Genomic DNA, 26982 nt, shown 5'->3' with positions numbered 1-26982 from the left:
ACCTCTTAGAAGAGTTATCTCTTGATAAACCTGAATCCACACTACTCTTGGATAGAGCACAGGCATACCTGAGTTATCTGCACCTTGGTTCATGTTTCCCCAGCAGCCAGAACCCCATTCCCCCAAGTTCTCCTGCTACCTCCTGCAGCAAAATGGCACCAGATGACACCTGGTTATGCCCAAACTCCAACTTCTGCTGTGAGGATGAAGAATAGAGTATGGTGCCAAAGGCATTGTGCTTATGTAGGACAAGAGATCTTTCTTTTGATTGCCTTGTATTTTTGCTGGGGTGTGAAACAGAAATCTGCCCATGCCTGTTCTGCTTCCTGCTGTTAGGAGGCTGCTCAATAATTCAGTTATCTCTCCCCGAAGGAAGCTCCGCTGGCCTGCTGCTTGCTCAAGCCAGTTACTGCTGCTCAGCAATGAAGTCTGAAGTGCCACAGACTTCCAGGGGCCCCTTTGGCACCAGCTCTTTTGTATTCCAGTGGCCAGCAGCAGCTCCTTAACTCTTCAGCAGCCAAAGCTCATTATCATTTTTATATAATTAAACAGTGCTGCTCATTCTCCTCATTAGATTATCACAGCAAATTGATGGTTATTTGAAGGAACTGCCACAATAGGAGACAAAACACTGGCAACAGATAAAACAAAAGGATGCACACAAAGCTCTTTAATTAAACTCCATGAAGGGATATGAGTTCTAGCAGAGATTTCAGTTACCCTGCTGAGCCCCTTTCTGATTAGCTACAATGCATCTGCTGGCTTTCCTAGTATCCATCTGTACTGCTAAAGAGAAATTTATTCTGGCTACAGAAGATGACCTCAGAGACGTCAGTTGTGGATGGTCTAATAGCTTATGTATGTTGACAAAGTGGTTCCGAGTTCTTCTTGATGTGTTGACATGAAGAACCATCCTCTTTACATATAACAATGTTCTTAATATGCGCACACACACATATTGTATGTATGCACACACAAATAACAATGAGAGGGTAACATGAAAGCCAAAAGAGGTTGGAAAATTGTGAGGGGAAGGATTTCTCCAGGTTGCTAAAACTCCTTATCACCACAATCACTTTTTCTTTTGGCATGCATCACCTGTTCCCCACAGTCCTCTCCTTTCCTTCAGCATCCAGGTGCAGAAGCTACAGTGAAGGTTAATGGATGGAACAAGAAAAAAAAGTCATAGGATATATACTGTAAGGTATATTAATTATAAGTTAGGCTGTTACTTTGAAGTTTGACTTTCTTTAAAACAATTTAAAATAATAAAAGAAAAAAAAAGAGAGAAAGAATAAGAATTGAAAACAGATCTGTCATGGTGCGTTTGTAAGAGACAGTGCCACAAAACCCTTTGGGGCTTTCCATTCAGGTCGTAAGGGATCTGGTTAAAATCGCATCGGTCCTTAATCCACAGGTAATTGACAGCACAGCTCTCAATGACTCAGTGTGGCATACTGCCGCAGTGCTCATTACTACTGCAGACCTTTAATCAGTATATTTTTAGTCACATGTACCCTGTTGGTTCTACACAGCCTGTTGAGACAATACACAATTTGCACGTTTATCATAGTTAATTACCTGCTGACATACTAAAAGCCGTTACCATCTAGCATCCAATTCATAGGAATCTATTTGATGGAACAAGGCCAGACTATATGATGTACACATACAGCCTCCAAACCTTCATGAGAAACAGTTGTTCCCTGTGCTAAACGTGGTGCAGTTTTTTTTTCCTCAGAGCCCCAGGAACTTGGGTGGATGAAAGAACTCTTCCTCAGCCCTAAAATATCCCAAGTTCTGCCTAATTTATACAACCCGGTCCTCAGGGGCCTCCTCAGTTGCCAATGTCCTACTGTGAAGGCTCCATTAAATCTTTTATTTATTTGTCCATAAAGGCCACTGAAGAATGTCACAAGGTATTTCCTCTTCCAAAGTAGATTAAACTGAACATGAATGAGGCCCTGATATTATTCTGGATAAGGGTGTGCACTCATATTTTGCCAGACTACTGACAGTCTGCAGGGAGTAAATAGTCCCAGGCCTGATTTCTGACCGCCTTACATGGAAGTAGGTGCAGATTTGTTACACTCATGACTTGGCAGTATTTTACATTCATGCTTTGTAATGTCAGATGCAAATGAACACAAAGTTCAAAACACTGGGAAAAAAAGTATCATACCAGTTGTCCCTGCATATACCTCAGCCTCTGCTGTCCCACTGAGCAAGCTGAAGTCTAAGGCCAGACTTTTTTTTTTTCAAATTGTAACTGAATAGTAATTAAAAATGGAGAGTTCCAGCACAGTGCTGGCAGTGTGATTTCATTTTAGCATTAAACAGTAGATTTACTGGTAACTCAGACAACTGTCCACCTACAAAAAACTCTCTTTAGCTCAATCATCCCCAAGGATGTCCTGAACTATGTCCAAAAAACAGATGAACAATAGATTCTGGCCAGTAACAAGTACCACCAGAAAGGACCAATATTTTCCCATTATGAAAATACAACTCAAGAGGATCTCTATTTTTTAATAATCACATGCAATTTTTATTACACAACTGAAGTTGGTTTTGCATTTGACTCAGTCTGGCTAGAAAACGCAGTCCTCAGCTGTAAAGTTGGTAATGCTCTGCTGACTCAAAAACTAGCAATTCAGTTCAGGTATTCTGCACAGCCAACAACTCCACCTCACCCTCAAATGCCCTAAGTGCATTCAAGGTATGCTTTTAAAGCTTGTCTCCCTTGCAGTTTCTGTCTCAAACTTTTTATCCTTTAAGTCACTTAATTCTTGGCACCTCCTGCCTCATTATCAAAGTCCAATGTCTGAAGGAGAGATTTAGGCACTATTACTGTAAATACCTAGAAGCCAGTGTGATGACTGGTTACTTGTATTTACTTAAGTGTTGCTGAGTAGCATCCAAAGTCTGTTGACATGGATCAGCACTGCATTCTGCAAAATGCTGTAAAAGCAAGCAGAAAGTAAGTTTCTGTTGCTGACAGATAATTCTTTTAAACTTGGAAAGTGATAAGCTAAGTGGTACATCTCCAGGTCACAGCAACCTTCTACAACAGCATGAACTATAAGCATAATTTTCTCACATCAAGCAGTTTGAGAAAAATGAATCTGCTTCTTCATCTATTTTGAGGGTTATGAAACCAACATATAGAAATAAGCCAATACATTTACGTAGCCCACAAACATGCTTATAATCTGGAACAGCTGAAGTACTTGATAAAAGCATCTGATGACTTATGCATAATGTAACTAATACACTTTCCATGATAAGCTTTAAAAATCAAGCCATATTGCTGAAACAGATAATGGTGTAGATGATGTACATGACCAGTGGCCCAGACCCTCCTCCCGGACAAACCTCTTACTGCTGTTGAGTATTACAAAATCCCATGAGCTGTGAAGGACACAAATTGTCCCTGGGACCTGAGATTCTGTGGGATGCTGTTAACAAGCTAAATACATTAGGTTTTGCAAACTCTGAAAAGTGGGATTGCAATCTATTAGCCCGAGAGGATTTTCCAGAAGGAGGTTTGAGTGTTGCACTGCAATGAGGTCTGAAGAAAGGGTTGACCCTGTTGTCCTGTTAGGTTACATGTCTTTCCAAGAGTGAAAGGAAGGGAAAAATGAGTTCAGAAATTATACAATATGGTTAGTTTCTTTCAGCTACAGCACGTCAGATCTGAGTACTTTAGGTAAGGTGAAAGACTGTCTGAAAAAGCACTTCTGGGAGGCTTGTTCAGTAAATTGTTTTTCCATGTCTTTCTGAAGAAGAGTTCCTAGCGCTTCTTAAAAGTTGGCATGGAAGTCCCCAGGTACATTGATACATTCAGTATGTACAGTTACAAGGGCTATGGAAGGCTTTTTTCTATAGAAATTTGAGTACCTGAGGCAACAACTGCTCTCTAGTTTGGAAACTAAGCAGACACTTTTGTCTGTGTTTACTCCTAAGGGAAAGTAATGTGACCATCATAAGGCTGTGAGTTACATCAATTTTAAAAGATACTGCTTTGAATTAACAGAAAAGTGAGTAGGAAAATTCTTCCTTCTGGAAATCTAGTTCTCAGCTGATTATTTATGTGTTGATATTCATTCTTTCCAAGTAAACAAAGCAATAAGCTCTTCTTATGAGCCAAGTGAATCAACATTAGTGGAATGAGAATCATTCTCTTACATAATTGTTTTTCCCCTACCTCCAAGCCCTTAAAAAAAAGGCCAGAAAACCCACCTTTGAAAAAAATCTGGCTGCAGTGACCTTATAAATTAAAACAAAAGGAGTGATAAAATGATAGGGAGAGAAGGATTTAATCTTTCATTTTTAAAAAAGTATGTACAAGGTTTTGAACATGTCTTAGAAAAAATCCTATACTCCAATGGATATTTGCAAAGAAAAATTATGAAAATATACCCTGCAAAAGAAGTATGAAATCAGCAGATGTATTAAAAAAAAATGGATACACTAATTTTTCCAAAAAAATAACTTTGCATGCAGTTCTGGTGCTGCCTTCGTACTCCAGGAATGTAGTCAATGTAGGGATCCTTGAGTCAGGTAAATCCAACTTTAAAATAAGAGAGAAGCAGGCCCTTAAAACACTTTGCTACATTGGAATTAAAAGAGCCCACTCAGTCCTTCCTTCAAGATTGTCTCATTCTAACACCAATCTCCAGCAGCAACTGCTGCATATAGAGTCTCATGCTAAGTGCAGACATTGACAAGTCACTAAAACTCATCCAACTGTATTTTAACAAACCACCACAACAATGAAGTCTGTGAGTGATTTTTCATTGTCTGCAATATAAAAGTCAATAGTGGTCCCAGATATTGGTAAAGTGCCGTTTCTATTAGACACAACTGAAGGGGGAACTCACACTGCACAAGATGCAGGACAACAAAGAGAAGTGTTCCTCTTCCTCCTAAGACTAAGGGGGGGAGGAACTGCCCTTCCACAACCTTATGAGATCAGATGGCATCTTAAGATGCCAAACTTTTTAGCACGGTTCTGCTCCAATTCTATGACAGCTAATTATGAAGGACACTACACAGTGAAAGCCATCTGTGTAATTCAAGAACAGCACAAGGCTTTCTATTTCCTGTACGTGGTCAGAGCAGCAGGCAGTGGTATAACATACATCAGGAAGAATTTTTCTTTTTCTTTTTTATTAGGAACATGAGTAACCTAGGAGTTTGCCAAAACTCCATGATCACTGATCTGTGGAGAACTGTTTCAGCCTAATGTATTAACAATGCCAATGACAGCCAAAGCAAAGATCACCAGCTCACTGGCACTGTTGTGCTCTTCTGCAATATCTGATCAGCCTGCTGGCTACTATATTAGCCCTTATGTCTAATGCAACTCCTGGTTTTAAAATGGAAATAAAAATTATCATCTTTATAGCACTAAAAATTAAAAATCTATATGACACTCCACAGTGTATCTTCATTCCCCTTCAGTCCCCTGGAAAGCCTTCACAGCTCAGCTTCGCCCAGTCCCACCCCAGCTTCAGATGTCTGCAGCCTCCCAGCTCACTATTTCCATACCCATGCAATACCAGGTCACCTACAACACATGTGCATCGTGTCAGGCATAGATACATAACTGCGTTTCTGTAGAATTTGCTCAAGTAAATGATAGAAAGCTTATGGCAGCATTAGGTTTTTAGGCTGGCTGTGGAGGGAAAAATGATACCTTATCTGGCATAAAGCCTACTGGTAGAAAGTTAACTCCTCAACATATTTTGAACTAGCAGAGTCAGTAAGTAAGTTTACACAAGCTCAGTGCTTTGTGTTTTTACTGTACCACCAAAACATGGTCAGAGAGTACACAAGTCTTATCATTACTGACTCCTTATCTTCAAAATCTTCTACGTGTATTTGATCCAAGTTCTTTAAGCACCCACTCTGCGTGCAGTCCTGACCTCCCAGGACTGGTGATATTTGCTCACCACAGAAACAATGGAGCCATTTGTCTTGCAAGCGGGCCTGGGCAGGGGAGTCAGCACTCTCCCTCGCTGGCCCCCACTGGGGCATTTGTTTCAAGAAATTGAAACAACTGAATTTCAGAGCCTTAGCACAAGACACGATATCGTTTCTTTAACCTTATTTTCCACTTCCTAAACTCATGCAAGCCTTCTCATGCCAGTGACTACAGAATGAACAGGAGAAAAATAAAAATATACCAGAATACATATACAAACAGTATATATACTCTGAAATGACTGAGCTAATCCATGAGAAAGACTTACAAAAAATGTAGTGTTAGAAATAGCAGGATGTCCATAATACTCCATTAAGGATATTGATGATAAACCGCTTTTCTTCCTGGTGTTTCACAACTGAAATGTCTAGTCACTTGCTTTCTACCTACTTTGGAAGCAGTGGACAGAAGGCCAAGCAAAGACCATTTCTATTCTCACACATTTCCATTAAGCTCTCACTAAAAGTCATTGTTTTCCTAAATTGCTCTCAGAAATCAAATTTGCATTTAATATCAATCTGGTGCAAGTACAGTGTTTTCTCCTTTACACTAATTGTTTTTTTAAAGATGTTTTCATCAAATGCATGATAGAAACTTTTGGAATGTGCCCCTTGAAATGTCCTGCTGAGTTTTTGCTAACATTTGGTAACAAATCTCATGAGAGCCTTCAATGGAAGTTAACATTTTTTGCATGTGTCATACTGCAATTCTTCAAAGCAGAAGTTTATAACAAAGTCTTAATGTGACTTTAAAGCTCCGAGTCCTATTCTAGATATCTGCTTTATGTTTGCTGACATTGCTGACTGCCCAGAATTTGGCTGGCTCTGACCAGATCTAAGCACAAAGGCAAACTGAAATGACGCAGAACTTACTTCTTCCTCCTTTGTACTTCCTTAACAAATAGAAATTTAGCAGCATGTGCATAAGGAAAGTAAGCAACAAAAGAAAAGAATCCCCAAAACCACAACCAACCAAAACCACCCACTCACATGCCAGTTGGTTTTTAAAGTGATTTCTACAGCTAACAAAAGGGACAGATTGGGAGTCTTGAAACATGAAGTCTGTTCTACCCACATAAACAGCACTTCCTGGGAGGCAACCAGCATGTTATGCTTCCATTAAAAAAAAAAAAAAAAAAAGAAAAAAAGAAAAAGAAGAAAAGAAGTATGTATGTATCTCTAGAGATCAAAAGGAGAGTTACTAGCCTAAGGGAAAGGACACGTTGATGGTAACTTTATATGGCCTTTATGATCTACTAATCCTGAGCTGAGCTGAGCAGAACAGATCACTCAAGTACTGTGAAACCCTATAGTTCTGCAACATCCTGCCTGCCCTGTGGGCCGTGACCTTAGCTCTGCAGTTCCTGAGCATACCTTACCTCTGAAGCTGTGTCGAGGTCTTCAAACAACAACTTTATGGCTCTGCTCTACAGTGCTTGCACAACAGTACTCTGTTTTCAGTCACATATTTGTCTGGCCACAGCATGCTACTGCAACTCTGTAATTGAAATAAAGTGGTGGAATAAGGACCTTTCCCAAGCTGTACCAGCAAGAAGCAGTTCAGCCTGTAAGACTCACGCAATCTTTGTCTTTGGCCCAAAGTGTGGCTCTCTGGCAGCTCAAACCAATGTAAATCAGCCCTTTCCTCGCAACGATGCTCATGCAACAGCACAGCAAGCCACTTCAGCAACATGAGCCAGCTCAAAATGAACCCTGTCAAAAAACTGTTTCAGTTAGATGAGCTACCTGAACCTCTCCTCAAGGCAATCTCACAGCATTACTGATGGTGCAAGCAGGAGCTGTCGATAGAAGGAGGTAGGACAGAAAGGCAGCAGCTTCAGTTTAAATCTGTTTGGGCTGCTGTGGCCACTCCCTGAGGCTGCCACATTGATTCTAATTTCTGGGAAATTAGCTTCAGCCTATAGAAACTACTGTGACTCAAAATTTGTTTTTGTAAGAGGACCATATGAGCTGCAGCTATTGTATTTTGAAATGAAAATGTTTAACCTGCCAAGAACTGAGGGGAAACAGAAGATTTAAAAGAAAAGAAGAGAAAAAGAGAAAAGTGAGCAAAATACTATAATTGGCCTTTTCATGGATAAAAGTCTTAAAATGTAGTTTACTTTAAAATCATACTGCATGACAGAATATGGTTGTTTATTTAAAATTCTTCCTTTGCTTAGGTCTTTGTATTATTTAAAGCTTGTCCTATATTGACAATTACAAGGTATGGAAAGAACCATCTATATCATTCCTTCTCCATAAGGCCAAAACTTCTGCTTTCCAACTAACTCTGAAGTGCCTAGGAAAAGAGGATAAAAGTTTTATGCTTGATTTGGACATCATACCAGCTTGCTTTTACTGCCTGAAACACGAATAGCATGTCTACATAACTGAACCCTGACAATTGCAAAAATCAGTCTAGTTAGTACACTGTCATTTTTTTAAAGCAAGGAGACCTTGTCAATTCTACCTGTCAGGGGAGTTTGGGCTGGACTATTAAACATTTCAAGAAAACAGAATAAAACATGTCCCCTCTATGGAGCAGACCTTCATTTACTTTCCTTGCTTGCAAGCATACCATTAGAGACCACAGCGCAAAACTGTCCACAGGACTAGACTTTATTACTGGAACTATTCCAGGTCTTTTGTTGAAGCTACGCCTGTGAATGGGAATCACTAGAACTTCAGTTTCATGGATTTCCTGGCAGATAAGATAGTATTTATGAGTTGCCTCAGCTTTCCTACATTTGTACCAGTATGAAGTATGATTGGCAGCAACCTAATTTCATTATTCTTAGTTAGATGAGTCAATAAGTGTGGAAAGAGAAATGAAATGGGCAGCTAATCAACACAAAAATCAAATATTCTGAGGCCAAGAAAGTATTTATACACTGATGACTCAGCTTTTGCAGCAGTGTATGCAGCAAGAACAGGAAATATACTATCGAACCCTCTTATGACAACAACTTTGATGTGAAAGGCTGAAATAGCTTGTTCTCTCTGCTGTGATTCAGAAAGCCAGAAACGTAATCCCCGATTTCTGCAAAACATACTCACAAATGCTTCCGAGCTTGTTAAAGGACACAGAAAATACAAGGCTTCTGCAGGATTCATGGTAAGTAAATGTCTTTCAAAGACTATGGAAAGAAGCACAGGTGACAAAGGCTGGCCCCAGAAGCTCTGCTGCTGTTTGATATACAATGCATTTAAGGCTCATCCACCTCTACAGTGGCGGGAATGCTGTTGCTACAAGGTAGGGAAAGAGAAGAGTTCCTCCATCCTTCTATAATGGCATGAAAACTTATTATGTTTGATAGTGATTTTACTTCTTATTTTAAACCTGTTAACCAAAACACAGTTTATGTTGGAATACAGCTGATAACTACTCTAGAACAAACTTCTTGAACCCAGAAACTACAATTTACTACAACCTTTCATGAATATTTGTACGGAGGCACAAGACAGCCACTTCTTTACAAAGCTCAGGAACTTCCTCTTATCTGATGTTTATTGTTTGTTTAGCAGAGGTTCCGTGGAGGAGGTGGTCAGAGCAACATATAATACTACTGTCCTGCAGCAGTAATTATTACAGCAGATATATGCCAGGGCAAGACTATGAAATTATCTGTGTGCCTGATTTTAATGTCACTATAAACTGGTAGAAACTGAAAATTTATCAGTGGATTTAGATTAGTTAGCTTCAACAATTTTCAGTATGCAGTCCTTGTAAATCTGTAGAGACAGTAAATATAACAAACTGACTGCTAGCTAGGCTTCCTTTTCTTGATCCCCTTAGTGGTGCTCCACAGGCCAACTGAAAACTTCCAGTTTAGGTTCAAATCAATACAAAAATTAATCCCAACCCCCTACAAGTAAGGTGCCAGTTGATTCAGGCTCAGAGGCGATGCAACAAAACACAAACAAGCCTCATCTCAAAAATAAAAGTATTAAGTGAATGATTTTGTTCAGTATTATTTCAGAGTCAGATAAAATTGGTTTTGGGAACAAGAACATGTGTTTGCAGAAAGAAAAATCCCTAAGAAAACCAAATCAAACCAAGGAGGTCTCTTTTTAGAGTTGAATAGGGAGGAGATATGGAAGTGCAAGAGGTTCAAATTTGTACCAAATAATTTTTCTCAAAGAGCCAAAGATGTTAACTGCTGTTAGGCTGTTTTAGCCTTCTGCTGGAGAGTGTCATTCAGATTGCCCTTTCTGCCTACTAAACAATCCAAGCAGGACAGAGGCAAATTAAGGCTGCTGCAGCATAACCAAGGCAATATCTGTCTTTTTATATTTCCTTAATACTACCGCAATACTTGGAGATTAAGCTGTCCCTTGAGTGGAAACTGTTATTGGTTATCTGTGCGGTTGACTCGGTAACTTGCTCAGTTGTTTCCTTCTGCTGTCTCATACTAATACTCTGCAGACCATGTCGCACATGGGCCTTTATAATCTCTTGTATAGAGATCTTGTAGTTAATGATTGCTAGATGTTGACTTTTATGGCTCATAAAGCCACTAGCGGATATCAAATTTAAAACGTTCAACTGACATCAATGATGTATTTTATCTCTTGCTTCGAATTACTACATTTCTGGGGTTTGCAAGATTAAAAATAATATAGCACAACAGATGAGGGCTTTTAATACCGCTTACCAGCAAACGGGAGTTTCTGATACACTCCAAAGACTATGGGAATCAGACACTACACAGTTAATGGAGAGACACTGCAACACAATAGCTTTCAAGCACTGATACCTCTGGCAAATCAGCTCCACAGGAGAAGCAACATTCTTGTTTTCAGGGAAGCAGCCACCGTGCTCAGACTAATACTTATCCTTCTTAAGACACATCATCTTCCATAACACACAATGAGGTGCTGAGAGCTTGGGCGAAGCAGCTGGAAGAAAGGATAAGAGAGAAGGTAGGCTCACAGGGAAGGAATGAAACAGAGGTACTTAAAAACAAGTAGTCGAAGCTTGCAATCATTAAACAGCATGTATTATTTACTGAATGCCACTGGACTGAGCAAGTTTCGTTGCAGGTCACAGTTTACCCATTTTCCCTACCCTGCAATAAGAAACGTAATGCTTTGAGAAAACAGGGCAATAGGTGGCAACTAGTTGGAGTGCCCTCCTCCATAAGACTCTATGTGTCCAGCTTGCAGGCAGCGGCCAGGTGAGTGGGACTGCTTTTCTCCAATGTGATATGAGTGTGCAGTAGCTAGTGTGGTGAAACGGACTGCTCTAACACACCACAGTAACCCCAGGAGTTATGAGCAGCTGGGACGCGTGTCTGTGCAGCAAAGCCTTTCAAGCACTGGAAAAGTTTTCCTCTTCAGATTATGCTATAATGAGATCCTAACTACGCAAAGTTAAATTTCCCATTATGCCATGACTTCATCATATTAATTTCTATCAGACCCCCAACTCACACTATATGCCAAACAATCGTGGCCCTTTTTTTTTTGTTATGTTTTATCATCTCCAAGCTTCTCCTGTAATCTGTAACCCATTGCCAACTAACCATTTGTACACCGGTCCCCACAAACACCACCCAGGAAGGGAGTAGACACAATATTTTATGCTCAGTTGAGCACAACTAGCCTGTTCTCACACTCAATGACAGATGGGACATTTAAAGCATGCAAGTTGTAGGCACAAATCTGCATCACACTCTGGTCACCAGCATGGAATTTCACACCACTACCTACAACCAGCATTCAGCAAACCATTCAAGGCAGATCGTACTCTATAATATAAACACCATGTTAACACCACTTTTCAAGAAGAACAGCTATCATTGCTAAACAGTTTCCAATAAAATAAAGATTGTCAAAAAGATACTCAAATAATATTCTTTCTCCATTCATGGGACATGATTCACACACCCTGCCTCTTCCCTGCAGTGAAAAAAGGGCTAAAACACCACAATCATAAAGCAGACCTTCCCCCTCTTGATCTGGTTAGGTTTTGCCAGGGGATTCTTCATCCCTCCAGAACATACATTAAGTATTTAGAAAAAAGAAGCAAAAGGTGCAAAGAAGAAATCTGGGATGTCACTGTGTAGTATTTAGCTTCCTTCTGGTCCACTAATGCATTACTCTGGTGATGCAGCTGCTAAATAACACCCTCTTGTACTTAAACATAACTAGTCAAGGTTTGCTGTTTTTTTTCCCTTTTCTTTTCCCTCTCCCTTTCCCCTCCTCTCCTATTCAATGGTAGCTCTCTGCACATGGGGGGATTCTGATACCTGGCATTCGCATGGTAATAACTAGGACTCTGTAAAAATGTTCAGCTGTGAATACCAGAGGTGTATGATGTTGCACTGACTACTGTTTTTTTAGGATAGCATACACCTGCACATCTTAGTTTACATTACTGCTGTACTTCAATCTGCCCTAGTACGTGTAATTTAGTCATTCTGGATTTTTCCAGCAGTACATACAAAATGCAGCTTACTCTGTGTGGTAATACAAGCGGAAGCAACTAATGATTACAGGTAGAGAGACAAGGATGCACAAGACAGACCTTATGATCTATTTTAGGTGATGATGTAGCTCTCATATTGTTGTACAAGAGTTTCTCATGCTCTTTGATCATCACACCACCTTCCTCAAGGGACCACATGTCCTTACCTTCCTCTTTCTTACCTTCCTTTCCTAAGAGCATCACATTGAAACTTAAATGCATTATCTAACTGTTCTTTAAACTCCTGATATTGATAAAGGATATTTGAATGAGAATAGTTAGGGAATTGAGAGAAGTCTATGCACAGATGGTGAAAAGGCGTAAGAGAGAGGTGTGGAACAGAGAAACAAAGAGATCTGAAGATCTTTTCTGCCATCAGCTTGACTAGCTTTTTGACTGGAACACAGGCACTTTCACGACTTTTCAAACACCCAACTTGTCACAACACAGCACAAGGAGATCTACAGCATAAATGATCCAAATCCATAACCACAGCCTCCCTCCCAAAATGGGAGTTAACAGACTCTAGGATACCAGCAGGTGCAGGGACATGATTATTTGTTACTTTTTTCTTTTTTTTTTTGGTATTAGGCTTCTTGAAAATTCAAATAGGACTATTCATAATTCATCTCCCCTCCACCAGCTATTGAAGCATCTTCACTTAAAAAAGCATTCACTTCAATGTTAAGTGCATGCATGAATGAAACATGCAACTAAAAGACATTTAATGATATTTGCACAAATACTTTCCAGCAATCATTCTAATTTTAATTATCTAGTGCATGAACCCTGTCTCTGAACATGTCAGTCCCTAACTCTGTGGGCTGTCTCCTAGTTCAAACTTGCTTTGCAGCTTTTGCACTAATATTTTTCATACTGCACCCTAGCTTTACAGCCTCTCAATTTTTTCCTCTGTTTTTGATTTCTAAATGCTCTTTGTTTGTATCTATACAATCAAATACAGTGCACTCAAAATAAAATATGGGATATAAATATGTGAAAATTAAATTCAGGAAAGTTGCAAGCATTTTTTCCAGCAAAAAATGTTACATGTTCAAAAATACATAAATAAAGATTTTAATAAGCCTCACACGAACAGGCACATGCCTACTCATTCCTCCAAATTCTCAGAGCTCTTGCATAAGACTTCTTTTATATTTGTCTTAGTCCCTGAAGTTACACATATCTTAAAGTTAAAAAAGATAGACTTGTTAATAACACACAAATGTTCATAGACATAACATCTTTACAGATATCCTCTATAAGCAGATCAAGCTACTCTCCATATGTATTTAAACGTAACGGAAGGCTGGAGTTTTTAAGTTGTCAGATCTGTTCCTGGGTAAGAGGGGCTCTATTTTCACTCCTCGAGCAGCAAGAGATTAGCAGCTTGAAATCACTTTGACAGTTTCAGTTACTCTATTGCATACCGCAGGGAATTTTAATTCCAACCTGTGAAATTGTAATTGCTTCTCAAGAAGCGCGGAAGGATTCTGGGTAATGGCCACAGCCAAGCTCAATGTCAGAGTTGCCAGTTGCTGCCACTTCAGATATTACTTGCTGTTATTCAAAAATCACTCCAGCTTTCCATATGGGAAGTTGAACCGGGGAATGAAACTAAATTAACAGAAGCTGTCAGATGTTCAGAGATGTGCAGGCAATGATGTGACAGAGGTGGATGAACTCTTCTCAAAAGGTACCTTCTCCTTTTTCTCTCCTGCTTTATAGAATAAGCTTTACATAAACCACTTCTTTTATTTCATATTCTTTTTCTAAACAAGTATACCATTAATAGAAAGCTACAATGAAAAGATTAAATGACAAAGTCCTCCAGCATCCAAAACCATACACAAGTAGGACATAAAAAGTGTGCACTTAATGTTGTTCAGAAGAGATTTAAGATGTCATTGCTATTCAAGCCTTGTGGTCTACAAGATTCCTCACTGAAAACAAAAAGAACTCAGAGCTACCACAGACATTTAAGAAACATAGTTGAGGCTCCCTCGGTACCAAAAGGAAATGAGATTCTTTTTTGCCTTAAAAAAAGGCATTTGACTGTAGATTGCTTATTAGCAGACACATTCTCTAGCAATGAGTGTGTTCACACACGTGTAGAAGTGAGATCAATTGACTGTGGGGAAACTTCTCCTTCCAATGACCTCATTAACTTGGAGTGCAGTAGATTTCTCTCCCCCGCCCCAGATGCCTTGTAAAGAGAGAATACTTGGTATAAGTAGGCCTCAAACAATGCTGATGTAAAAATTAAAAACGCCACCTGGCATGGCAGTTAGATGCATTCAGGGGGCCAAACGGGAGCAAAAATCACAGATCAAATGTGTTCAGGTCAACCAGTCCCATGAAGTAGATATACTTCTACAGCTCACTCTACTCTCAGGGAGGTCTCCCAGCCTTCACCTGTAGCCCCAGGCAGCATGCAGTTTAGGTTTTGCCTGAAGGCCTTTGACCAGAACTGACTTGTTGAGCTCAGTGGCTTTGAAAGCTTTAGTTGTATAAAGAGGAACAAATGAAAAACACTCTACTGCTCTACAATATAAAGTGTCAAAAAGCCCTCTCAAAATCTAAAGAAAGGTAATAAAATACTTGATAAACACTTATCAGGTTAAAGCTCACTTTAAGAATATACTGTATCTGTGGGCAATGTCATTTAGAAAGTCTTCTTCACCTTCTTTCCGTATATTGCATTATTTCTAAGAAAATAAGCCAGTCCCATTACAGCCAGCGATGAACAGAATCTAAATCACAAGCTTTGTAAATCTCTGTAACAGCTGATGCAATGAGTCTGTAATTGCTACGATTAGATAAGCTAGAGTGGCTGACAGAGTGCTAGAGGCATAGAACGTATCTGCATAGTTTATTCCCATCAAATGCACAAATTTGGCTCAGATATAATGATTTTGTCAACTCATAGTTTTCCTGAGAATCTTGTGATAATGTGGTACTTTCCTGAAAATTTCAGTTCCCAGAGTCAAGTGGGGTTTTTTTGAGAATTTCAGGTTTGTTAAAAATTTAAATTACTGATTGTTACATATTCCTAGTTGTAAAGAAAACCCTGAAAAAAAAAAGCAGAAGCAAATCAAGAGCACAGTTTTTTTAAAAATCTCATGAGTTTTAAGTCTTGGTTCATGACCTTCAGTGGTTGCAATAAGAAATATAAGTCAAATCATTATACACCTAATTTCCTGAAGACAGTTACATTTGTTGTTATAATTTACAAGCTGTACTGAAAGCATCATGGTGGAACTTCCTGATTAATTCTCTGAAACTACTAGGAATCCTCGGTTCATAAAGTACAAAGTGTCCTTCCTAGGGGATTATTCATCTGCACTGTAGAGCCACAGTACTGGTTTTGGCTGGGATAGAGTTAATTTTCTTCATTGTAGCTAGTGTGAGGCTATGTTTTGGATTTATGAGCAAACCAGTGTTGATAAAACGGGGATGTTTTAGCTGTTGCTGAACAGTGCTTGCACAGAGTCAAGGCCTTTTCTGCTTCTCATGCTGCCCCGCCAGTGAGGAGGCTGGGGGTGCACAAGAAGTTGGGAGGGGACACAGCTGGGACAGCTGACCCCAACTGACCAAAGGGATATATTCCATACCATACAATGCTGTGCTCACCAATAAAAGCTGGGAGTAAAGAGAAAGAAGGGGGGGACTTTTGCAGTGATGGTGTCTGTTTTCCCAAGTCACTGTTACTCATGATGGAGCCCTGCTTTCTTGGAGATGGCTGAACACTTGCCTGCCAAAGGGAAGGGGTGAATTAATTCCTTGTTTTGCTTTGCTTGCGCGCACAGCTTTTGCTTTACCTATTAAATTGTCGTTATCTCAGCCCACGAGTTTTCTCACTTTTACCCTTCCGATTCTTGCCCCCATCCCACTGTGGGGGAGTGAGAGAGTGGCTCTGTGTTAGTCGCCTACTGGGGTTAAACCACAATAGCCATGCAGGCAGCTCAGCTCCACCTGTGCTGTGTATGACACAAACATACTTAAAACAAATACAGTTCCTGCTCTTAAGATTTTAAACAGAACTTGCAAGTGGAAGTTTGAATGAAGATCCAGAAAGGTGACAAGGCATGAAAGAACAAACAATATCATGCAGTCAGCTGCTGGCAGAACTGGGCACAGAGTCCAGTCCCTGGCTGACCAGCACAATCTCAAGATGTGTGGAGATCCTGTCGTGACAAAAATGGCTTGAAGAAAGTAAATAGAAATATGCAATGTGCAAAATGTAACCTCCCCACTAACAGAGCAATATTGTCTTATACACAGCGTGACCCAATGCACAGCTAATACAAGATTCACATGTAGTTCTCTGAACATTATACAAAATCTTTACAGACTGTATTAAATCCGTCTTTTAACAGAACTCTACCACCAGAACTGCATCTTCCCATTCAATGATAAATAACCAATACCTTTAAAACTTTTTCTATGTAAAAAATAATTCTTGTTGTATTAACAAAGCCTAGTAACTCATTGTGAAGTTGAGTGATACGATGGCAGGCCAACAATTCTTTCAGACATGACAGCAAAATAGATAGCAACAAATGACAAACTTTAATGGCCCAGCAGTGTTTGATTCTGTAATGTAAAAAGACACATATCAAACCATCACACTGCATTAAGCAAAATCTTTAAGAAAGCTTTAAATGTTCTGCCCATAAAAGATTACCAACATCACTCAATGAAAAGATTTCTTATAAACTTCATGAAAAAAAACTTGAGAAAAAAGAAGAGGAAAGATGCAACAAACTGTTCTACCAACCAAGGATCTCAAATTTTGTCAAGATAGGTCTCCCTAGAGTTATCAACATTCTCTCCTATGAATGACAGGAAAGGCATAAGATGAGTACAAATTATTGCCCAATTTATATTAGCTTTTTTCTTTTTTTTTTTTTTTTTTTTAAAATTGTTGGTAAATGTGTTTCCTTTGAAGATTTTAAACGGCAGTTTTATTGTTTTCATAAAAGCCTCATTCAGTTCACAGTTCTGTTTTCATTCCTCCGTAGTAAAACATAACAAGAACTGCCAGCAGAGCCAGGCTGACAGACAGTATCTTCAGCCCACCGCCTTCTTGTTGCCATGGGAGCTCCAAAGCCATCCACGAGCTGAGCGGTGTTTTCACTGGGATCTCAGCAGAAGGGTGTGCTTTCCAGTTTGTGCCATTCTGCAGTGTATGTATGAACTCCTGTGAAGAAATACACATATTAAGATTGAAACTGTGTTACGTATTTCTGACTGTACATACCAAATACAAATAAAATTTCCTCTTTATATTGAGGTTCACATGAATATCCCTTTTCAAGACAAACAACAATTTAACCTGCGCTGCATCACTGTCAGGTCATCAGTTTTTCATACAGAAATATTACCAACGTCCTACAAAGTCTAATGAAATTAACTGCCAAATCAATGAAGCTGTTATCAACAGAAGCAAATCTCCAGACCTCGATACCATCAGAGAGTTGTTTGATGATTATTTTTTTATTTGTTTGTTTTGCTGCTATCTCACTACTCCCCCATTTTTGGCTTCTTCAAAAGAAATGTCTAACCAGTGATAAAGGGGACCACAACACAACAATCCTTTGCACAGCAGGGCTCTTCTAAAGTCAATCATCGTCTCCTGGTGTGCCAGCTCAGTAGTGCTTGAAAATCCTCCCACAGGGCTTTTCCTTTCCCCTGACCCTCCGGAGGCAGCTGTGCTAAAACACTCACCTTCTCATTCAGCATATTGAATCCGAGTTCCCTGCTGTGCCTGCCATTACCATTCTCAACCTGACTGCAAGGACCAAGATCTCCCAGAATATCAGGACTTTTAACTGCAGCACAAGATACAGATGTTGAGTCGCTATTTCAGCAGAAAATCCAAGTGGAAAGAGTAAGAAACTCCTCTCTTGCAACCTTGTAAAGTTCAGCACGCTAGCATTGTAGATACTCAAAAGTAAAAACATCTATTAAAAACTGTAATCTGATGACATTTGCAAGAGGTGTAAGTGGCAAAGGTGTAATTAAGCAAAGGTGTAATGATCTTGCATCATAAGATTCAGGATTTCCGTTCATCATTTCTTTTTTCCTCCCTGTATTTCAATAATCTCTTAGGAATTCAACTGAGCTCAGCTGGGTTTTTAATTGGTTTGAAATTTTCCAGTTATAAAAGGTTTTAGATTGATCCATTTTATTTTTTTCCCTTCACATTTTGTATAAAACAAGTCAGGGACCCAGAAAGTACCTATCTGGGTAATCCTGTATTTCCAAGCAGCTGAAACAGGGTCATATGAAAATACAGACCAGATGCCTGACTCCCTCTTTTACCAAATGTATTTTTGGGCAAACTCAAAGAAATATCAAAGCTCCAAGAAAGGTGCCTGCCCATGAAAGTGTGACAGCACAATTCAAACTGTCTATAACTGCCTCCTGTTTTCCATTTCAGGAACAGCTCCATTACAGTAATTGTAGAAGGAAAATAATGATTACTACTGGTTAGGTAAGTAAGCATCAAAGGGGCAAATGACAGCCTGGTGTAAGTGCTATTCTAACATCTGAGGTATTGTTGATTTAGATCACAATTCACACAGGCAAAGGGTTACTGAACAAGTGACCTATGAAATGAGGATGACTTCATATATATACTGCACACAGAAGACCATCAACCTGGTAGGTAACAGAGGAAACAAGTAAGCAAATTGCGGTGTAAGTCTCCACAGTGTAAGGCACAGTAACAACACTACTCCGGGACTTCAGTCTATACTGTGTAGAATATGTTAGCTTCATCAAAAACTATGAAACTGCTTCATACTGTTAAGTTATTAATTACAAGCAATTTCTAAGGCATCTGAAATTTTAGTAACTGGCCACAGCTATTTTATCCCCCCAAATCAATGATTAACCTTTGCCTGCAAAATAAACTGGAAACCATAGAGCATTAAGGATTTTTCTATATATGAATCAAAAATCATTTGCAATTTATGCTTTCTAGATATTTATAAAGCCTTTCTTTTCTTTGCAGGTCTCACAAATCTCTACCATTCTAAGGTGCATAATTGATAGTCATGACCCATTTTTACATGTATCATTGGTACGTTAATGCTAAGGCTAAGGTGGTTTAAAAGAATGGATAAGGCTGTAAAAATATCAATACAACCAAAGAATGATATCTTCTGATATTTAATTTTCACCGATTCATGACTCAAAATTTGGCTGACTACAGACTCCCAACCCCTTATTAAATATTTCTACACAGCTTGATAATCAGTAAAGTCCTGAATACTTAGTTGTACAAGACTAGATGTTATCCTTATAAAACAGATAAAAAGGGCCAGTACCTCATAAATGACTTTGTAACTTTCTCCTCAATGTTCCTCTTCATACTCAGCCTTAGTTCCGATCTACCTGTCTCTGCAAGACGGGGGATAGCCAGCAAACCACCCCAAACACAAGTTACAACTTGTAAAAAGTTCTGAGGGACGACTTCTTTTTTCCTTTTATTAACAGTTAAACACATTAGCGTTTCATGCATTCATTCATACTCCTGTGCAGTAGTTTTCAGTAGTGATTCCACTGGCACTTCACTTCTATTTTACAGTTTTTCCATTTTCCAACATAAACCCAAATAGTCTCATCTGGTTGCTGTAATTTTGTTCATGAATAGCCTACACTGTTTTTTTTTGTTACCATATTGTTTTCTTAAACCTTTATTGCAACATGCAATGCATATGCATTAGGTAGTGCTGAATACTGCTAGTAGGACAGAATGGCAAAAGAGATTTTAGCAAGGTTTACAAAGTTCCAGTGGTGGGGAACATCACTGGCTCCACAGCCAGTTGTCCCAGTGGTATTTCATTCAAGTAAGTCAGCCTGTAAAGTTGTGAGGCCCAGTTTCTTCCTTACTTTATCATATTTCCCATAAATTAGATGATCATACGGATACACTAAACCCATTTTTTATTTTCTTTCTGTAGATGAGATTTTCTCTTACAGTATTTCACTAATATTGAAACTTAACTAGGTTGGAGGTACAATCCTCAGAATTTCACTGTGGCTTTGTTTTTCTTCTATCCTATACTTTGAACTCTGATGCATTTGTCTTTACCAGTAGTCACATTTTCTAAACTGTTGAAAACTTCCAGATCGTATTTCAGATCATATTAGAGACTGTCAAACAATTTAAACTAGAAGTTTTTCTTTCAGTAGATGCATACATGAAATACTACTCCTATTACCTTGCTAACCTGAATTCTTTACAAAATGTTCTCATGAATCAAACTGTTCTTATATGGACAAAAAGATCACAACTGGCAAACTAAAGTGACCCTTTAAGATGCATTTCACAGCTTATCACTTAAAACACTACTGCATTTCTGTTTGATAACATATATCTCTTCAGATGATCCTGCCAATTATTTTCTTTCAAGAAAAGTAATGAATATGTTCATCCAATCCATGTTTTCTAAGAACCACTCTCTAGTTTGCCCCAAAATTCTGCCTTGCAACACTGACCGCATGGGTAATAACACCGGCTTCCTTGAAAATTTCTGTCATTATTGTCACAGAAGGTACATTTGTAAAAAAGGGTACATCTGGTTCCCTGCAACTGAAAGACTCCTTTAGAAAATGGCAGTCTTTTGTCCCCCCTCCAATTCATACAACAGCTTTTAAAAACAGGATAATCTCTGAGAGACACCTGCAGGTAGATGCCTCTTCCTAAAAGCCTGTCCTGCTGCTCTCGGTGGGAAGAGGAAGACCTCTGCTAAGCTGACCACGTTCTTGGACTCTTTTAAGCCTGAGCTAAGGGCTGAGTGGCCCTCACTGCAGTCTGGACAACAGTGAAGTGCCTGTCTAGAATATAATCAGTTCTTACTAACATACAAGTATCATATTACCAGCTGTGTTAGTGGAAAACACAGTATATCTCTTTTTATTTGGGCAAAAAGTCCTTCTATAGGCTCAATTTCAGGAACTAGTTTTCAGGTAAAGTATACAGTATATATTGTATACTGTACAGAAGGCGGGGAGAGGATGAAGTTACAGAAACTAAAACTAAAATTAAGGCTTCTAGGGTAGACAAAACAAATTACAAGAGCTTCTTTGGGCTGTCATATGAGCTTCAGAGTTTGCAATACTGTAGTGCTATATTCTGAGATCCTCTCATATGTGTTCTTTTCCCTAAAGCTTTCCATATACTGTGCCTTGAAGAGCTATCCAAGACACCTGCAGAAAAGATCTTTCATGTTTTGTGGGGAGGGGAGTTCTCCACAGAAAACCAACTTTAGTAGAGCTCTTTCATGCACCTTTGGTGTAAAAAACCTGGGTCAAGGCAAAGATCTCATTTGTTGAACTAGCAGTCACACTGGTCCACTCCCTGTGCTCTCACTTCATAAAAGTTATTAATTCAGAAAGGCCGTTATTTGTATCTCTAGATAAAATATTTGCATTGCATTAGCTTTTCAAGGAAATCTTCAAGGCATTTCTGTAATATTCTGAACTGATACAACTGGTGATATTTACACAATCACTAGTCAGAGTGCAATAGTTTCTCAAACTGAGCTCAGAAATCACATTTTTGTAGCTGCAAGACTTGGGAAGATTAGCATAATGATTCAGTTCAGTGGAATTTAGAACTAAATCCAAAGCCTCTTTTACCCCCAAAATACTTGGAGGAAATCCTAAGGTAAAGAAGTTTCCAGAAATACGTATTTACACTAATTTGTCTTGATAGGCCATAAACTCTTTGGTAGACTTGTTGTTAATAAGGAACATTGCTATCCCTAAAAAGAACAGCAGCAAAGGAAAATGTAGTCTAAGATTTAAATCTATATGCTATTAATCAAAATGAGAGAAGGAAGGGAAATTATCAAACTGAAACGCAAAGACAGACACTTTGAGCTAAGCATCTTGTATTTCCATGGAGGCAGCCTTTCATCTTGTTTTGGCAGCCACAAAGTAAACACAAGACTTTGCTAATAAGGTATAATATAAATTATTAAACCATCTACTGTATGATCAAATGCATTTCAGATTATTTTTTGAATAATTCTGTCTTGACGACTGCCAGGAGTAATATATTTTGTGTACTCTTGCACAGACCCATTGATTGCTGTCTTTCTGAAGCTCCAGTTCCAGACTTAAAATGCTGTGCATGAAAGAAATATATAATCACATCAAAACCTAAGCTTTGGCATCTGTCGATCATAGCCTAGCTTTTTGTAAGATCTCACTTCATGTTAGTCAACAAAGACATGAGAGCAACTCTTTAGCTCTGAGCTGAGGTTTTAATAGATTCAAAACATTTCTTACATGCAAATTTCTTTTATGGCTCAGGGGCACCGTTAGAGCTTGAAGTGTTAGCTAACTGCTGTGAAAAACTACTTGACTGAGCATATCTCAAGATAAATTAGACTTCTGAATTTTTGAGCCCAACCAAGTACATCTTACACACTTGTACTACTGGGTTTAAAAATACGGACTTTTATATAATCATGCACAACAAGCCTGTGTGACAAATTAAAAGAAAACATGTTAAAATATGCATTACATATCCTACTGCGCCATTTGAAACTCTGGGCTATTACACTTTGGAGGCATTTTTCAGATTTAAAAAACAAACAGTTACTGAAGGTCACATAGATTACACATCCAAAAAATACGTAAATTAAATTTTATTGAATAGTTCTGGAAGACACATTTAATTCTGTAGGTATTAAGAGAGCTCTTTTGATTTATTACTTATGAAATTCTACCAGCCTTCTGCAAATGTGGAATGCTGCTCTTAAAGTAGAAAATAAATGGCATACAAGATATTTTTTTCTAACGGAATTAACACCATAATTCCCATAAGAAGCGTCCCTGCCCCCATGTATTCCAATGAATGCACAGTGCTATGTTGTTAAGAGAAAATGCTGTCTACAGGCATGCCTGTGTCAGATGTTATCAGTTGCACACCATTCCTAGGAATTCACCGATTTCAAATACACATGGGGTTTACTTACTCATTTTAAGAAATGGGAAACCTTGGAAAACTAAATAAAGCAGACAGGCACTTTTGCAAGAGAATTTCATATTGCTTTTTTTTGTATGCATATATACATACGTGTTTGTGTATGTGTGTGATGTATGACTCTATGCTTTAATATATGAGGGGACAGCACTGACCTGCAGGATAAATACAGATTTACTATTAATTTCTCAGTAAATGGTCAGAGTCTTAGAAATAATTAGGATTCTTAATCTGTTAACCCCAAATCATTACCACTTAAGTTATAGCAAGAAAATAAATTAATCAAAGCATCTTGCAAATAGCTGCAGTCACTAAAACTGTCTTACTGTCTGTCTTAGGATAATTCAGACTGCATTTGATCCATCCTCCTGCTCCAAGAAGGGTCAGCTATGGCCTAGTTTGCTGAGGGATTGAATTAGTTGGGCTTTGAAAACCTCCAAGGATGGAGACTGCGCAGCCTCTTTGGGCCTTTGTTCAACTGCTTGACCATCTTCATGGGGAAAATGTTAAGCTTCGTATCCGGCCTGCACCTCTCACTCCAACTTATGCCCACTGCCTCTCATCCTTCCAACATGCACCACTGTGAATCACTTGGCTTGGTCTTCTCAATAACCGTCCCCCCAGACACTGGGGGGGCTTCTGTTAGGGTCTCCTGAAGCCACCCCTTCTTCAGCCTGGAACAAGCCTGGTCCCTCAGTCTCTCCTCACAGGCCAAGTGCTCCAGCCCCTAACCAACTCTGTGACCCTACTCTGAATTCATTCCAGTTACCAGTTCCTAATTTATACAAAGATCACTACAAATGACCCAGCCAAGTCAGGTCAACAACACACCTAGCAGCTGGACCACGGTCAAATATAAACATAAAACACATTAATAATGGGAGGATATAGAGATTGATTAACCTTAAACTCAGCTGCATTGAATCTGACAGTTTCTTCCAGGTTTGACATACCTTATGGAGATCATCTTTACTAGGGCCTACCTCTGACCTGCATAGCGAGTCCGCAAAATCTTTTTTCTTTCCCAGTAACGCTTGCATGATCTGTCTGATTCCTTTGGTCAGCACCGAAAAAACACCTTTCCCATTACTCAGCCACCTCTCACCAATCTCCTCTTGCCTGTCCTGTTTGCCTTCTACTTCTCCCCATTTCTCTCTTTCATCATCTGACCATACGGCCTCTCCTAATAAATAAAAGCAGACATGGCAATAGGAATACAAATTTGGAATGACATGCTATATCATGACTTTCTGTCCATGTCACACAAACCCACCTCTGGAACTTCCTCCTCCTACATTAACATCAAATTCAAACTTTAATATTCCCATATAGGACTATAAAAGAAATCAATTATCTCTCTGTAGGTTACTGTACTTGAACTTCCCACCAGTAGTGTAAGGCTCTACTGGCATTTTTCTTGGCAGACACCTCTCTGCTCTCTTTCATGTTCTTACCTAAGGGTAGGCCCTTGCCTACCTACTTCTTTTTCCACCCTCAAATAGTCTTTAAGGATTATTCCCTCAATGAGCCCTCAAAATTCATAATTTAGTTAAAAACTCAGACTTCTAGACAGAAAGCTGAGTAACTGGGGCTTATTAAATGACTTCCTTTTTGATGTACACTTTGAGGAGGAAGGAAACAACCAAAAAGATCAACTAACAAAAGAAACAGAAAGAGGAGAAACTACCAACCAAGAAAACACAAGCCAAAAACACGTGCAAAATGCTTAAAACACAGTCTTGTGCTGCATCATACTCACTTGTTTTGGCCTGTTTTCTTTATATTTACCTATAAATGTTTCCAGCTAGGACCTGACTCTTTTTTTAAACATATTTGTATTTTGTGCTGCTATTAAACTTAGTGACTCTGTATCCTCTCCTCCCCCCCGCCCCAAATAATGCATTGTCAAAATAACCTGCCACTCAAGGTCAGAAGCAGTATTTTGAAAAACAGTCAGTGTGATGTCTGAATGCTGAACTTTTTTTTTTTTTTTGTAATAAGGTGTGGGGGCTGTCAATCACTATGCAGGTAACAAGTGACATGCAAGCCAGCATTCCATTAAGTGCTTGCACAATCACAAGAGAATGGAGAAATCTTTTAAGCAGAAAAAGTTTGTGATTCAAAAATCACAGTTGTCCAAGTAACGACTTGAAATGAAGAATGAACCAAGCAGCACAATGCAGACAAATTCAGGATGGGGATCTGTCACTATTTATCTCCCTGTGCATAGCAGTTTTATGAAGGAGATGGCAGGTGCTTGCTCTGGGCACTTATCTGGTAATTAGTTGGCTAACAGACAAATCTGTTTCTTAGAGATCACCAGCACAGGCTTCATGGCTTTGAAAATACATTACAGTGAATTACACAATGTACATTTACTTGTAATAACACTAGATAGCATTTTTCAGTGTGCATACCATGGCCTGTCTTAGTGGATCTCATTCCACAGGATTCCAGCTGTCTCATTCTTTAAAGGATCATAGATTTTTTTTTTTAAAAATAAGTATTTTAAGGTTGTGTTTACAATAGAACAATTTTCCCAGTTTATTTTGTTGGATGATGAAAGAATGACAAAGAGCTAGTAGCATGTGCATGTTCAAAGACTGTTCTACAAATGAGATTATTAAATGAAATACGATATACTTTTTTTAATAGCACAAGCCTTCAGAGACCATCACCTTTTTGCTTTCCTTTTAAATCTTGAAATAACAATGACAATTATATGGAGGTCAACGGTAGCTACAGGCAAAGACACAAAAGGTTTCCATCAGAAAGAGCACCCCAGTAAAATGAATAGCTAGATCTGAAAATATATATTCATGTCACAAGAATCAGCAATATAACTGAATGATATTCACATATCAACAGTGAAATGAGTAATACTGCTTTTACTTGGAAGTGAATTCTATGAGTATATATTAAAACACTATCTTTAAAAGGAATTCTATACTCCCAAATGGTAGAAAGCATAAAATACTAAAAGCCTTTCAAACCATTGTTATTTGCAAAGAACACTGTGATAAATATCCAAGAAATATCTCAAGGGACATTCTCTCTCAAAATCAGGAAAAGCTTTTACAGATCTTTCACGTGGAACAAAGTAGAATAAACTGATATATATATATACATATTCTTGGCTAAAGCCTTCCCCTTAATCCTAGAAGATGTCATAATTCTGAATTTATGGTGTTTTCATTTATCCCTACAGAACTAAATATTACAAATGGAATATTCCAAGGAGACTTCAACACCGTATTATGCAACATTCACAGACACAAAGGATACAGCCCTTCTTACACTCCAACCTCATGGATAATAAATATAGCATAAAATGAGCCTTAATATTTAGGAATGATACTAGTTTCCAGAGTTTCAAATTCCATACCAGTAGGTATGCCTCCCCCATTTTACAGGTAAAGAAACAAACAAAGAAGATTTAAGTGTCTCCAGTGCCATAATGCAAGCCAGCAATCAGGTCTCTACAATTCCTGTCTCAGATTCCAGTTGTCACCAG

General features: G+C 38.8%; 1 protein-coding gene across 4 annotated transcripts in view; it reads right to left on the bottom strand.

Moving 5' to 3' along the window:
• Nucleotides 1-13522: 13522 nt before the first annotated feature.
• The window catches only part of CDKAL1 (CDKAL1 threonylcarbamoyladenosine tRNA methylthiotransferase), a 421071-nt gene continuing 407611 nt past the window's right edge, over nucleotides 13523-26982 (bottom strand). For all 4 annotated transcript variants that reach the window (XM_074829387.1, XM_074829378.1, XM_074829370.1 and 1 more), the window contains one exon: nucleotides 13523-17663. In XM_074829387.1, the coding sequence (XP_074685488.1) occupies nucleotides 17457-17663 (207 nt within the window). In that variant the 3' untranslated portion in view covers nucleotides 13523-17456. The remainder of the gene's footprint in view (nucleotides 17664-26982) is intronic.

The sequence above is a fragment of the Strix aluco genome, chromosome 1 (assembly GCF_031877795.1).
Source record: "Strix aluco isolate bStrAlu1 chromosome 1, bStrAlu1.hap1, whole genome shotgun sequence".
NCBI classification, from domain to species: domain Eukaryota; kingdom Metazoa; phylum Chordata; class Aves; order Strigiformes; family Strigidae; genus Strix; species Strix aluco.
Note: the sequence above shows the minus strand (reverse complement) of the source record. Positions and strands in the feature narration are given on the sequence as shown.